This window comes from Poecilia latipinna, unplaced genomic scaffold, assembly GCF_001443285.1.
Source record: "Poecilia latipinna isolate Pla-1442-1.1 unplaced genomic scaffold, P_latipinna-1.0 Scaffold141, whole genome shotgun sequence".
In the NCBI taxonomy this organism is placed as follows: domain Eukaryota; kingdom Metazoa; phylum Chordata; class Actinopteri; order Cyprinodontiformes; family Poeciliidae; genus Poecilia; species Poecilia latipinna.
Window position 1 is genome coordinate 716,837 of NW_015112757.1, and position 16,702 is coordinate 733,538.

Genomic DNA, 16,702 nt, shown 5'->3' on the forward strand with positions numbered 1-16,702 from the left:
ACGCGAAAGGGGATAAAAGGAAGGGAGGAGGTAAAAAGAGGGGGGGGGGGAGGGTGTGTGTGTGTGTGTGTGTGTGTGTGTGTGTGTGTGGGTGTGTGTGTGTGTGTATGTGTGTGTGGGTGTGTGTATGGGATGGTCGCTAAAAGGAAACAGATGAAAGGATGGAGAGATGGACTCTCTTTCAGTGTGCCGTTCCCCTTTGGCGAGCTCTGGTGATGCAATCAGCCGTCTCCACGGTGACAGGTGCCAGGAAGCAGCAGGACAGCTTGGCAGGAGGGGCATCAGAGGAGCAGCCTGGCACCTATCTGTGTGCTGAGTGTTTGAGTGTGCATACAACTTAAATTAACATAATTTACAGTAATGTCCAAAGCTGTTAACCAAGCACATTAAATCCTTTGATTGAAAAAGGAAAAATTGCACAAACAACATAAAATTGAAGTATAAAACCCCATTTTTATCCCCAGGGGTGCCTTTTTTTTTTTTTTTTTTTTTTTTTTTAAGATTTTATTACAGCATCTGTCATGCTTGGAATGGTGTTCATAAGTTCTTTAAGTTTTGAAAACACCAGGTGTTCCAAAGTTTTGTACCTGTAGCAGCAACAACTCTGTCACCCTGACTTGAATTGTGTTTTAGGAAGAACAAGAAGAGGTGCATACATGCTAAATTTCCTTTAAGAGACATAAAAAACATGTAAAAAGGACTTCAATATGAATTTTTAAATGAAATCTCAGAAAGGCTAGCATGCCAACTAGGGAACACACAATCTTGGGTTGTGTGTTCTCATCTGTTTGTAGCAGGCTGAATTGCTGCGAATGCTGAAGTGCTCCTATTGGTTGATTCAGTACAACCAGGTTTGTACTGAATCTGCCAATACAAACTGGCTGATTCCCAGCAAGACTTGCATTGATGCATTACAATAATCCAGACTTCTTCTCCTACTTTCTTCACATTTTACAAGAAATCTGAGTCAGCATTTATCCATTTATGCAGCCTCGCTATTGTGATCCCATCAACTCTAAAGCTGCTTCAACAAACCTGTGATTTGCTGAAGCAGCTTTAGATTCAGGCTTAACATTCAGTCTTTACTTCAGCGCCTCCCATCATGTTCTGGGGTTATTTTCCCAGAACATCATACTACCACCACCATGCTTTTACTCTGGTTATGATGTTCTTTCAGGTACTGTGCAGTGCTAGTTTTGCAACTTTCAGAATTGCGGTCTAAAATTTCAAGTTTAGTTTCAACAGATTGTAGCATCCTTCCATAAGGTTTTGAGGGATTTTAGCCAAGATATTATTTTTTTTTCTTTGGAAGAAAAAGCTTCTATTAATCAGTCCAGACCTATGGAAAATAAAGGAGTGTATTGTCACATGTACAATACAACCAATACCATTGAGAAATTCCCTCAGCTCCTTCATCATTAGAAACCTCCCTGGACAATTTATGAATTGGTCACATTTTTCCTCGTTTGAACATTTTAGCTGTAGACATTTTTTCGTTTTCGTTAGAATCAATTGGGTTTCCTTCTATATTCAAACAGTATCATTTCCCAGCCAGTCCCTTCTGTTATCTCTAGCTCCTTCCTTTCCCCCCGCAGCTGCAGTCAGTTAAACAGACTCACCTGTTTTGCAGCAAGCAATCAACCTCGTGCCCTCGAGTTTCCCTATAAAATTCCAAGTGCGTTTGTGTTCCACCTGCGATTCCTCGTCTATTTTTCTCAGTCTTTTCATTATTGAATTCACTATTATCAGAACCCTGCCTCCATCTCGCCGCCACGAGAGCCGTTCCTGACACCTGCAGACCCCAAATTCCTGTGGAGATCTTTCTGCCTCTGTGCACTTTTATTTTTAATCTAGGCTAGATTAATTTTTAGAGAAAAAAAAAAAAACTTAAACTGAATACATCCACACAAGCTGCCCCTTTTTTAATGCTTGTGCATTTTTTTCTGCACACCATTGCTTCTTAAAGGCAAATAATAAATAATATTAAACATCCTTTCACACTGAGGTAATTTGGTAGTATGCAAATGAAAACTGCTTCAATTTTATTGATATAATACTTACGCACACAACTGCTATCTTAAAGGTTGTATTCTAGGTTCTACAGGACCACACTAAAAGTTACGGCGGGCCTTTTGTTTGACACCTGTGCTATATAGTGTAGCTATCAGTTGTGTACGACACAAAAAGAAAGTGAAAGAATTGGGATAGGGGACTAAACCCAGCCGCTTTAAGAGGCTGAATCGCCCACGATTAATTTTACATTAACAAAAGAAGGTGAGGAGGCTTGTGATAATGAGTCTCTGTTGGCTCTTGTGTCAAAACAATGAAGTCGCACCAGCAGGCACCCTCTAATTGTTAGCTAAATCTGGCTGCAAGCTAATCATCTCATTTATCTTAATCAGCCCACAGTGGTGATATTTACAGTTCAAACCACTTTCTTAAGCAGAGGTGGTAATGATGCTGGGAGGGGAAAAAAAAAAAGAACCTCAAACAAAACGGGGGTGCGTTTGATCTTCTCACCTTTGTGTCTCGCGGACCAACACGGCCCGGTGGAGCTGGCGCTGAATGTGAGCGTGGCGAGGGCCGCAGGGATGGACGAAGGGGTGGACCGCCACCAGGACAAAGCCCTGAGCGTACAGTTCCCTGACCTGAACCGGCAGCTCTCTGACCGACGACAGGCAGAGCACAGACGACACTGACACCTCTGCAGGGAGAACGGGTCGAGGGAGGAGAGTTTGGGGGTGGGGTGGGTGGTGGGGAACAACAGGGTTAGACAAGTAGGGTTAATGGGAAGTATGCATGGTCAAAACAATTATGGGGACACTTACAAAAGATGAGGCAAAAAAAAAAAAAAAGCTGGAACAGAGAGTAGGAGGAGGGAAGAAGAAGAAGAAAAAAAAAGGGCCAAAAGGCATAAAGGAACAAAGAGAGAGCACGTTTCATTATGATAATTCCCACTGAACAACAACACATGGCATCTTCACGCTAAATCTGAAACCAATTACACCAGAGCTATGAGCCTGTGTCCTCACCGTCACCGGCAGTCTGGCTTTTGGAAAACACAGCGGCTTGCAGAGATTCATCTGAACATTCTCCCATCCATATTAATGCAGAGCCGGGTTTAATACGTTCACGCCGACACGAACAGACACCATCCTACAGAAAGGCCGGGAGACAATGCTATCACCCTGCTTGTTTGTTTACGTGTGTGGTATCAGCAAGCAATTGTGAGTGCAGACCTGGTCCCTTATTACCAGACATAATGGAGGGAAAACCTGTTCAGCTTAGTGGAAGTGGTTAGGGGGAAGCTTATCGTATGGAAACACACCGTCGCAGCGAATTCGCCGACGTCGGTGAGAGGGTCCCTCCTGAGGTCAGAGCATTGCGATGATTAAGGCTTTTTCTACAGCAGCGAGCTTGAAACGGAGCACGTCAGACGCTCGGAAATTTGTTGGCATCTCTTCTAAAGACATGTTGAAAGCCTTCAAATAAATTCCTCTTTTGTCGCAGAAGCGTAATCTCATATAGGCATTAAGGTTAACATTAAAATTAGCCCATTATTTTACATTTTATTCAGTGAGGAAGAGTGCTAATTTTTAGAAATGTTTACTTTTACTAAAATCTGCACTGGCACATTGCCGCACAGACTTTCTATTGGATTCCACGTGTTGGTTTGGCTTGTAATGAATAATTTCTGTGTTCATTTCTGCCTGAAAGCTAGTGTTTCAAAAAGGTTTACGATGCCATGCAGGCGCACAGCCTCACAAATCCTCCACTGTACACAGCAGTGGCCATTAACAGCTTTTCCACTAATTCTTGATTTGTTTTATTCCAAATGCAACTGGGGTGGCTTGCTGGCAAAAACCTCAGTTAAAGTCCCCCTAATGTGCAGTAAATGCAACATGTTGACTTCTGCGATGGTAGGACGGCTTTTTTGACAACCAGTTGACATTTAAGTAAAGGGGGAAAAAAATAATCCCAAAAGTCTTCAAATTTACCAAATTTATTTAAAATAATGAATCTACACCAGGCTCCTGACTGTGGCGCTCCAGCATTCTCCGCTTGTAAAGACTTAAACTGCACACATGCAGAGCTTTTACTTCAGTCCTCATACTGGAAGTTCTTCCAACAACACAATCCAACACTGATGAGCATTAAAACTCAGCAGCAAAGTTAACAATTAGCCAAACCAGTTGTAAACACGAGACTATTAGTAAAACTAAAGACATGTTCACATATTTATGTGCAGTATTTTTTTTTTTTTTAGCTCTGGACACAATAAAGTACCTTACTGTACTCATTAAAAATAAGACTTTAGCAAATTTGTGTTTTCAAATTAAGGAAGTCAGGAAATCCTGCTAACCACTAGCTAGCCTAGACAAATTAAGTTAGATTTCTTGTAGCTTTTATGAGGAAGGCTTGTCCCCTTTCCATATTTTCAGCCATGATCCATCAGCATCTTGATACAAGAGCTAGACTTTAACTAAGCTAGGAGATACCATTTTATAGCTTTTTAGTTATTAGTGGATTCTCTGGCAGGTTTGGGGCCATTTTGTTGCAGAGTCCAGTTCTGCTTCAGCTTTAATATTTTTAAGAGATGGGCTCACATTTTCCTCAGTTAACCCTTGGATACAAGGTGGAATTATAAAATCTCCTTCTGTGCTTTGAAAGAGTAGAATGGAAGCACATGATAGATGGGAAGAGGAAAACAAACGCCACCATTCTGCTCTGCCATGCAGGGTGGCTAATATATATATATGAAAAAAAGATTGGAATAATCTGCTTACATCTGGTCAGAAGTGATTCAATTGAAGATGATTTCATTTGCTGGTATGGTTAATGGTTAATGCAATAAGTTATTTCAAACAAGTGGATGTCTGCTTAACTTGAATGGCACGTCCTTTTGCATCTTCAATTTTGAAGAGTCACGGATAACACGTAATATTTAGATCCTAGACAAACATGAAGTCATGGATTACCAATGAAAAGTTCCTAGACAGTCCGATCATCTCAAAAAGTAAAAGTACAAATTAGGAATTATTATTTTTTGGTTTTTAATTACCTCCTGAGATGGATCCGAATCAATGTTCTCAAATCAAAAGTGGGATTTTTCAATAAATGGGGTGCCAGGTGTTTGCGAGGACGTAAACAACAGAAACCAAGTGGAAAAACAAGCCAGCAACAAAAAATGGGAAGAAGGTGTCGCGGGGAAAAGGCAGAAATGGGGCTGTCTGTTTCCATCTCGACATTTGTCATCCTCCTCTACTCAGTCTCATTTGCATGGGTCTGGAGATGAGAAAATAACCTGAATAAATTAACCAGACACACACCAACCGCATGGACACACATCCACGCATAGATTGAGCGGAGGGGGCGGTGGGCAGCTGGGCGGCAGGTTCTGCAAGGCATCTTATTTTCAATTTGTTCTCCATCATCTGGCGTGTTCACTCAGACACACACGCACACGAGAAGCTGGCAGGAGCGTTAGGATACACACTTTCCTGACTCCCATTTCACTTAAACAAAGTGAGAAGAAGAAGAAAAACATCATTTTGGCATAAACGCTTGGAACTGAGAGAGCTTTTCATCAAGCCAGCACTTAAACGGGTGTCTGTGGAGACTTATCAAAAGCAGTGGAGTGGTAATAATAATAATAATAACAGCTGGGGACGAGGGTGGAGTTGTGGAGTTGTAGAGCTGGGGGTGGGATATGGAAGGTGGTGGTGGAGGGCGAGGGGGGATAACAACGATCCTGTCACTGTAAACAGTCATTAGCTGTCATTAGCTCTGCTCGGCTGGCACTCACCCACCGACGAGACGCAGCCCGAGCTAATTCAGCCGAGACATCCAGAAAGTTATTAGGGTGTTATGCGCTGCGCTTAAGGCTTGGAAGCCACTTCATTTATACTGTCTGACACTGTGGGATTTAAAAAAAAAAAAATGGAAGGCTGCAATCCCTGCTCCACAATAGGAGCATGAGAATGGCTCAGGGCAGGAAAGCTGGTTTTATAGAGCCAGCTGTGGAGGCCAGGGGAAGACGGTATTAGCACACTGTACAAACTCTGTGTGCGTTTAACCAACGCTGGAGGTGGCGATGTGGTTTTGAGGCTTTAAAACGTCAGGGGAGGCCGTGGGGGTTTTATGAGAGTGAGAACATATCCGAGGCGGCATTGTCAGACGGACCCAGAGAGAATCTGAGCGGCTGTTCAGCTGTTGATCCCTGATCTTCTATTTCGGTCCCCCAGCAACCGCTCTGACCACATCAGTCACACGCCTCGCTTTTTGAACCAGACTTTTTTACGAGGTGTTTCAGGAGGCGACTTCAAAGAAAATTATTAATTCCCCTTCAGCCGTACAAACGTTGAGCTTTCCTAATGCAAGTGGAGGACATTATCTTTGCTGTGTGTGTATGAACCATTTTTTTTTTTGTCCGTTCGTACGCATGAGGAAGCAGAGTTTCCACTAAGCCCGCTAGGTGATGCAGGCAGATTTACTACTTACAGCACCCCTCAAGGCTTATCCCTGTGCTTGCTGGAGGTTCACGTTTATTCAAATAGCCTTCTAATGACTTGCAGAGGTTTTACGAAAGGGAGTGGGCCAAAACAGTATCTATAAAATAATCAACTTCCCAGCAGCCAGGAGCTTCCATGCTGGTTTGGGAATGCGGACAAAAGCTACTGGTTTATATTGATGCCAGAGTTGGCAAACCAAATGCTGACAAATGGGATTTTTTTTTTTTCTTTAGTAAAAGCACTAAGAACTCCCACTGCTTTCAGTCTATAAATGCACTGACCAACAATCTGTACTTTGATGCACTCCGATTTTTTATTTAAGAAAAATCTGATATAGACCTGGAATGTTTGCCTTCATGCATAGATGATAATCTTGTAATTTGTTCATTTTGACATATATCAAAGAACCTGAGGCATGTTTGTGCTTTTATGCAGAGAAACAGTGGTTATTCCAGCTTTATCTGCCTCGACTGGTGACCAGCTGGTTGGAAACTCAAATATCCAATCTTTTTCCATCAGAAAACGCAATGCACGTTATCGCCATCAGGTCAGGCCGTCATTGACACTCGTTGGGTACGGGGGCGTGGTTACCGAGAGGAGCAGACTTAAACGTAGGTATTTTCAATAACAGTGAGGTGTTTAACACAAAATCAAGTGTGGAAAAGCAGAGAGATTTACCAAGAAATACAAAAGAAAGCCAGCTTCTATGACATGTCGAGACAGGTTTGCAGTCAGATCGGGCTGTGAGAGTGAGAGAAAGTTAGGGTTCAGCAAAGTTGTTCTTTTTTTGCTTTTAAGCTTCCATCCCCAGTCATAAGGGAAAATGCAGGATTTGGGAAATGTTGGCATCCTTTTGAAAATATGAGTTTACATACTTATGTTAACAGAGACTACACTTTCAGAAAGCTAATGCTAACCCTCTAGCAAACCTTCTAGCATTAGCCTAATGCTGCTAACATGCATGATACTGGAGAAAATTTTAAACGTTAACTCCATAATCAATTTCTCTCTCTCTCTTTTATTTTTTTAAGAGACTGAATATTTTCCAACTAAACCAAAACTGGTTAGTCCCAGTAGGGAACAATTTATTAGATAAAGAACAGTAAAAATCATTTTAACAGTCATAGTAATGTGCTATGCTACAATAGAATTCAGACTCAGGTTCAGTTTACACCACATAATAGTCATGGCTCACTTTCTTTAATGTTTTTTTAATGTACATAGAATTACTTAACTTTTTCTATTTATTAGACTTTTTACAACCTTCTCTGAATACCCTAAAGGGGCAGCTGCCTTATGTCACAGTCCATAAACGGGAAATAGAACTTGGCACAATCAGTTTCAGCAGCTCAAAACTGTACAAAAACCTGCTGACTGGAGAATACCAACAAAATGTTGCATTTTTACTTTTATGTGTTTTTGTCTTGAACCAGTTAATTGGAATTGTGAGGTCAGACATCTAAGAAAACCAAAAAAAGAAATGGTGTGAGCCAGGAAAAGCATTATCAGCGCATCTCTAAAATTTTATCACTGATTTACCGATTCTTCTGGAAAAGAGGTCTGAGAATTTTCCCAGAGACCAGCACCAGGTTCACAAAAAGTGACTGGCAAGTAGAAGCAGGAGGCAAGGTGAGAAAACATGGCGTGAAGCTTAAAGCGCACGCAGCGGCGATGTACTTGTGAGGCTGCGAAAATCCAACCTGGCTCGCTTTTGACACACAGCAACACTCCGCTGTCCTTGATGGCATTATCTCAAGGCTTGGTGCCAATAAGATTGACGCCCTGTGAAAAATCCTGCACAAATATGACTTGAACTATGCCAGATTGACAGCCTTTCAGGGAAAAAAAGAAAACGTTGACGTGCAAGCGCTCGCCTCGAAAAGTGTGTCAGGCAATGCAGCTGTCTAAGACTGATGGATCTGTGCAGTGCCAAATTCATCACACATATCCCAGCAGCATGGATATATATCATAAAAAGGTGGAAGGAATACATCACTGTTTGTGGACGGAGGAGACATCGATCATATGATTTTTTTTTTATGGGGATCACGTACGCAGACAAATACTCTTAGAATCGGAGCATTAAACCTCACACACACGCATACATCTGTTCTAAATAAAGTCTCCCTGTGGCACACAAAAGCCCTGCAACCAGACACACCAACACACACACACACACACACACACACGGGACTGAACATTTGATACTTGTTATAGGTTTTAATGAGCTGAGTGGGTCTCTGTCTCTGCAGGACAGAAGAAAGTCATCAGCAGAGTTCAGCTCCTCGTTGCTTCCAGACACAGGCGTCAGTCACACTGCATCACACTTAACTTCCTTCCTCACACATACACCGAGTCCTGACTCCCACTCGCTCATCCTCACACCTCTCTCTCTCTCTCTCTGTCTCTCTCTCTCGATCGACTTCTCCTCGCCCCCTCTCTCTTCCCCTTCCTCCCCGATTCCAAACTCTGGCTTGCTGCTGCTTTGGTTTTTCATGAGCTGTTCTTCTGATACACCTCCTTGATGTTTTCCCACCGCTCTTTCATTTCCTCCGTCACTCTTTTCCGCGTCCTCCTTTCCTATTCAAGTTTTCTTGTCTCTTTGTTCCTGCTGCTCATTATCTGAGCGCAGCCCGGAAGCGCAGGAGTCTTGGATAAAAAAGTCACACCTGGCTGTTAGAGTTAATACTGAGCATTCCTGCTGACATGTCAGAGTAACCAACTGGTGCAGCCACTGAGCTAATGACGATCGTAGTACGTAGAGTATGGTGGCCTCAAAGAGACGCACTAAAACGTGCAAGGATTTTTTAAAATAATTTTTTCATTTTTAAATTGGTGAAAAAGTTGGCGAGGAAAAATATATGACAAAAACTTTTCAGCATCATATTTCTTAATTAAATGTTTGTTTTCTTTTCCTTAAGCAGACTTTAATATACCTTATTATTCGCACTATAAAGCACACCTTCAATGAATGGCCTATTTTAAAAATGTTTATATGTTTTAGGCGCACCGCATTATAAGGTGCATAGAACAGACACTACAATTAAAGACGTGATTAGTGCCGTACTCTACAAATGTGGATGTGTAATAATAAAGAAATGGTCCCCGAGTACTTTATATAGTAGGCTGCCCCAGTCATTGTTTCACTCACGGTGTTGGTGTTGCAATATCGTGCCCAACTGCTTTCTGGGTAACACAGACCAGCCGACACGCTGCCGCAGCAGTCTCTGTCTCTCTTCCCCCACCCCGGCTTTAAATGTATAGGGACACAAATAAGTAATTAATCATTATTTATTTGTGTCATTATTAATCATTATTTGTGTTTGTATAGTTATATAAATATGTATTGATATTACTAAATAATTCATTAAATAAATTATGAACGGCTGTGTGCTTTGTAATATGCTCATCATATCAATATCATAATATTCCATTCCTATTCTATTGTTATAGCCACTAAGCATATTTAAATATGATGAACTATGTATTAAAAACATACTTAAAAAATACAATTGTTTATAAATGTAGCTTTGATAGATGTTTGAATATGGTTTCCAGTAACAAAAAAGTGTGTTATGATCGATTAAATGCGCTGATACGTCATTGTGCCTGCTAAACACATAACGCTGAGTGGAGAGCGGTCCTTGAGGCGTCTATTCTTATATTATGTCTATGGGTAGATAGGTCAGTCAAACTTTATTAACAAACCAGCGTTCTGACAACTATCCCAGCATGCACCGCGGGCTTCTTCTTCTACGGGCGAAAATGAAGTCGGCGGCTGCTTACCATAGTTGCTAGACCTGTTGTGGCTCAATATTGGTCCATATATAAGGCGCACCGGATTATAAGGCGCACTGTCGGCTTTTGAGGAAATTGAAGGTTTTTAGGTGTGCCTTATAGTGCGGAAAATATGGTGTGTGTGTGTGCGCGCGCGCGCATGCATGCATGCATACGTGCATACATATATATATATATATATATACATACATATATATATATATATATATATATATATATATATATATATATATATATATATTGTGCTTTTTTTTCCTTCTTAAGTATTGCCATTGCTTAAACTTTTACGATGCCATTCCAGATACAGTCCACATTTCGCAGATGTTTAAGAATTAAATAACTGATTTATTCAATTATTTACTCATGCAATGTCCTTAATTTATAGAATTTACTGAGTATATGTTTATCACAGGTGGGTGGGGCATGTTCAGAGAATTGCTTTAAGAAGGTTACATTTGGTCCAATTGTTAATGATGCTTTCCATTTGTTGTTGGCATTCGAAAAATCCGACTTTCAAGTAGGAGAAAATTCAGTGGAACACCCCCTGATGCCAACTTTGCAATCCAATATGGCATCTCCTTTGCATCAATAATAGTAAGTTGTGGTGAAAACATGTTTATTTTACAAGTCATACTTGTAGGAGTGCGTCTAAAAGCAAAGATCCATGTAAACTGAGAAAACTAAGCCAAGAGGTGGCGCTACAGAATAACGATCAGGGTGTCGCCATATTGGAATCCAGAGTTCTGAGACTAATGTTGGAATGCCGTTGACTCTGGAATGACGTCTTTTTCCAGCTCAGCATTCCGACTTCCGAGGTAAACAAAACTTAGTGTAGCTCCTCCAACAACACTGAAGTCCACGTCTCACTTTTTCAGGGTAAAAGAAAAGATCGGATATTAAAGTGAGACAAATATCCCCTTATCTTCGTCAGTCTTGAAGCAGTAATTCAAATGTTAGCATCTGGAACTGTGGCAAACAAGATTAGAAAGGCTTCGAGTTTATCTTGACAACTCACAGTGAGCAGGATGGAAAGGTTGGTAAGGGAAAATAACTCAACTATAAAGAAAACTGGTAACCAGGTTTCCATAACAACCACTAGGTTCCATTGAGATGTCTCCTGGTTGTTTGAGAGGCATTCCAAGGAAATGCTTGTTGTTTTTTTTGCCCTACTGTTACAAACATAAATATTTGGATTATTCTAAACAAACTTACTATGAATTATCTTCTTGTCAGATGAGGCTAAAATGCAACTTTTCCTCATCAAAAAGCTCAAGTTTGCTCTTCCTAGCTCACAAGAGTGGCAGCCAATGTGGTCTTCTGCTGCTGTGGCCCATCTGCATCGAGGTTTCTGACTTACTGATTTTAGCTACCTTGGTATCATCTCAAACCAGACTGCTCCTGCTGCTCTGATGCCAACAAAGCATTTTTCTGCAGACAAATGCTGCACACTGGATGTTGATACTTTATTTGGCCCATTTTCTGTAAACCTGAGAGATGATTGTGTGTGAAAATCCCAGGAGATGAGCTGTTTCAGTCCAACACATCTGGCTTCAACCATCATGCCAAATTCACATTCAAATTCACTCAAATCTCATTTCTCCCCAATTCTGATCCTCCCTTTAATATTCAGCAAGTCGTCTTCTGCACACCTTGATCCTGCTGATTTGCATCAAATGAATAAGTTTAAAATTGTGTGCCACTGATTTAAATTTTGTATTATATTTTAGGATTTTTATCATCATTTACTTCCATAATAACTCTTCAAAAATAACTAATAGCTAAGAAACTGTATAGTAAAGTGAAAAGGAAAGTAGGGAGGGACAACATTTTTGTCTCGAGTTTTATTAAGGCTTGTAAAATTATACGTTTTCTCTCTTTAAACATATTTCCCCGTTTCTTTAAATTGTACACATTCTTGGCCTGGCTCTGTGTGGAGCTATTGTGACCTGAGCCTCAGGGCTCCCGCAGTGATGGCCGAGCAGATTGGCGATCACAGAGCGATAAGGCTATTGAGGAGAACTAGCCTGCTGGTTTCAGGTCATATGATGCGACGGCCCCCCCGACAAATAAAGAAAACCGTCCGTGTGTGACCCACGGGGTAAATGCCTGAACCATTCAACAAATTTCTCCTCATCCTCCCCTGGTGCACCACAGGGTCGCCGTGACCCGGCGTGAGAGGATGAGGCTTAGTCACACAGACATATTTCTCAGCTCAAGCATTGCTTGGAATCAAGTCTAATAAAAACGAAGACAGACTCCAGACTCATCGGCCGCATTGTTTCATCACTCACGTGTCAAAGGTCGGGTTGGGAAAGCTCACTGTTTCCCTCCTCATCCAGAGCACAAAGTGGCTCATTCTGAGGACACAATGTAGCTTCATAAACAGTCGTCTCTCACATATTTCACAGGGGCGCCTGTGAGGAGATATTTGTTTTCTCTTGCAGCCTAAGTGTCATCAAGTCACACTGGCAGGGAAAAAAAATAATGCCATTAATGAAAGCCAAATTGAATTAAAGCATGGATTTGACCGTGGGTTTCCTCAATGTCATGGGCTGACACAGAGATTCCTCTATCTGCCTCTTACATACACACACACACAGTCATATATATATATATATATATATATACACAAATAATCCCTTTGCTGGGAATGAGGTCTCTCAATCTCCACAAACAATCAGATAATCCTCCAGGAATCCTTTACTTCTCGTGGTCTCTATATCACAGATAAAAAGGGAGGGGAGGGAGGCGGACACATATCCATTCACAATCACACACAGACGCGTTCGATTCATAGCAGCTGCCTTTATCCTAAAATATAGTCTGCCCATCTTAAGCAGCTCAGGTGGCATCAGGGAGTTTACCATATAAATGACCTGCCTGCCTGCCGGTAGATAAAACTTACTCCGTTGACTGAGTGCCATAAAGCATTTTGTGCGAGAGCGAACGAGCCAACCTGGTTGCTGGTAGGAACACAGTGTTGAGCCTGTGTGTGGTCTCACTCTCTCTGTGTGTGTTCGTTGCTGTACTTCTTATTCAACAGCGCCTTGAAGAAGAATTCACACCCCTAGAATTTTTTTTTCCTTCTGCCCCTTTTCTTTTTAAAGTTTAACATGTTCTTTTGGTGATATACATGAAAGACCGACAAACTAGGGCATAGTCGTGAGATAGAAGTGTTTTTTTTTCCACTAATAAAACTATGAGGAGTGTGGTGCATTTGTATTTGGTCTTCCTGAGTCAATACAATCTTTTGCTGTACTTACAGCTGCAAATCTTTCGGGATTTCTCTAGCAGCTTCGCACGTCTAAAAATATATCCAGCTTCAAACAGATTTAACGGAGAGAGTCTGTGAACATTAATTTTCAAGTCTTCTCACAGATTTTCAGTAAGATTCATGTCTGGACTTTAACTGGGCCATTCTAAAACATTAATAAGCTTTGATTTAAATAATTCCACTGTCGCTCCGGTTTTGTATTGCCAACACCATGTTGCACTATGGACACGCACTGCTAGTTTTGAATGCTAACCAAAAGGTTCATATTTGGTCACACCTGAGCAGAGCACCTTCCTCCACATTTTCAATATGCTCCATAAAAAACTTTAGGCAAATCACAAGCAAAACATGTCATTGCTTTACATTTTCTCTTCGTATCAATGCTACCTTGGTGAAATCCACAATTATTAGGTGGATATTGTTTAATAATGATGTTATTTCTGAAGATAATTTGTTGCAATGAATTTGCAGAGTGAAAAAACTGGAAAAATTCAAGTGGTATGACCATTTTTTTTTCCAGAGCTGCTGTATCTGTTACAAGAAAAGACAAGTGGCTGTCATGTCTTTGATTTGTTTCTTGATCAGCATCGTCATTCCGGGCTGCCAGGAATCCCTCTGCCAACCCAGCAGCCCGAACCCGTTCGCCAAACACAACAGCGAAGCCGACTGGCAACCGGACTGTTGCCACTAAGCTGTGGCGTCGCGTCTGCCGTCTGTTACACTGTTGCATTTGAGGACACATGTAAATGGGATCTGAATGAGCTCCTCGCACCTGCAGCTTGTGAGGTGATTGAGTGCGCTGCGTGGGATTATGGGAACAGCCAGCCATGAGAACATTTTTTTCCCCTAAAATAATCCTTCAATGCATTGTTTCCTTCAATCCTTTTTTTTTTTTTACCTCGCCTTACTCCGTCCATCCCATCTGTTTCTTCACAGACCACACCGACACACAATGGGAGAATTGGTATTTTTAGAATAGCAGCCTCAGGAGGATTCTCATCAAATATATTCAAGATGCAATGTGCTTAAAAATGTATTCACCCCCGTTAACTTGGTTGTTTTCCATATTCGTGAGCAAATACAAAGGAATCCCAAAGACGGCACCTTCGAAATGCACCTTAGCTTTGGCGCCTTGCCGTTGTGGGAGGGAGTTGGAGGGCATTGCTATCGCACGAACAGTGTAGCTGAGTCTGAGAATTAAAGAAGTCTTTGAACTCTCTGCAACTCCAGCTGCACAGAGACACAACTTCAGCTTTAAAAGCCACTCTTTTGCCCTAAAGACTCTTGCAGCACAACGCTCCAAAAATAAGCTTTGTAAAGCTGCTGACCCAAACCTTTTTCAGGGGTGTAAAGCAGAATAGCAGCAGCTCTGGTTATAAGAAGGCACCACATAGTAGACCAAAACAAATCAAGCTATATATTCCTGTTTACCCACCGAAACGCGCAAAAGAAACTGAACAAGGTGTGTGAATTAGTCGGTACGAAGGAAATGTGAAGCCTTCTTCTCCAGACTGGAACTGGGACAAATATGAAACAGATCTGAATGAAGCTTTCCCAGAATATGTCAGAGCCAAAGATCTGTCCTTTTCGTTGGAGCTGTGTCTGATATTCCTCCACTGTTCATTAATTAACTTTATTTCAAAAGGAAAGGGAGAACATGGATGTGGAACAGTAAGAACAGAGAAGCTTGGAAATAAACAAAAAGGCCAGATAACTTTAATGATTTAAAACTGGCAAAGAAACCGTGTTCCACAGAAGTATTCATGCGCTTTGAACTTGATTTTCTCTCACAGTACAGCCATAAACTTCAGTGTAATTTATTGCGATTGCATTTGATAGAAGCCCATGCATAATTCTGATGAGAATGAATAATAAAACACGACTTTCGTTTTTTTGTTTGTTTTTTCAAGTCTGGAAAATATGGCATGCGTTTGTATTCAGTTTATTTTGCTGCTACTAAAAAAGATCCACTTGTCGACAAGCTGAATCAACTCTGGCCAATTTCCTGTGACTGCTTAAGAAAAAATTTACATGCTGGCATCTCAATCTCTTAAAACTTTGGGATATTGTTTCACAACCTAACCCTGCTTCACCCTTCTTGTTTTTTCCTTAACTTTGGAAACTTGCTTGAAGCAAGCTTCTATTTCTTGGTCTTCAAATTTTGACCTTAAGCATATTTAAATTGTTTTATTTGGGGGAAGAATGTAATTTTTTGGGCCTGCAAGTACTTTCAGTCAAATGTGACAAAAAGTTTAAAACAGCACATGATTTGATGTTTACTCAACAAACATTTGATGCCTTCGTAGAAAAGTAAACTTTATAAATTACTCTCAGTTGCACTATAGCTACTGATGAGGAGACTTTTGAAAGAAGTTGGTTGCAATGGAAAGTGCAAAGTGAAGATTGGAAATGGCCCAATATTTGCCTGTCATCTACTTTAAAATCTATTTATTATCAAGCACACACATAGCCGACATGAAGCTGCATTTTTGTAGCCGAGCCAAAATTTGTCGAAGAATTTAAGTCCTATGAGGTTATGTCCATGTCGCGACAATTAAAAGCTGCAGTTTCCTCTTGTCATGCAGGAGTTAGTATAAAATAAATCAAATGCAAGACATAAATATATCCATAAAGCTTTTGTTAATATTTGCCAGTGGAACAAAACATTTTTCCCCACATTATAAGTTAAAATGTCTTTTTCCACTGGCAGATTATTTCACTTATAACTAGTATTTTTACATGAATATTAAGGAATTATTTGCTTAAAGCAAGCTTCTATGTCATACTGAAAAGTTATGTGCAAGTTAGTTTTGTCTAACTAAGACAAAGCAATTTCAAGTGTACTAAGATATTTGTACTAGAAAGTACACCAAAAATACTTGGTAAAATTTTGTGTTTCTGCAGAGTGAAGTCAGATTCCAGAAGGTGGAAATCTAAACAGGATTCCAGCTCTCGACAACCTCAGTCACCAGTGACTCTTTAGCCAAAAGATGATACATGAAAAAATAAAAAATAAAAAAACAGTAACACATGACTACTTCAAGAATGCAAGTGTGGGAGTCAAGTTGTGTCACATCACATGATGTCTCGCTTGGATTTTACAAGCCGGACTCTGGGG

The 16,702-nt window shown here is 40.8% G+C and overlaps 1 protein-coding gene across 2 annotated transcripts in view; it reads right to left on the reverse strand.

Annotated features, from left to right (window-relative positions):
* rftn1a (raftlin, lipid raft linker 1a) overlaps positions 1 to 16,702 on the reverse strand; it is a 42,444-nt gene that overhangs the window by 16,271 nt on the left and 9,471 nt on the right. For both annotated transcript variants that reach the window (XM_015029024.1, XM_015029023.1), the window contains exon 3: positions 2,521 to 2,704. In XM_015029024.1, the coding sequence (XP_014884510.1) occupies positions 2,521 to 2,704 (184 nt within the window). The remainder of the gene's footprint in view (positions 1 to 2,520; positions 2,705 to 16,702) is intronic.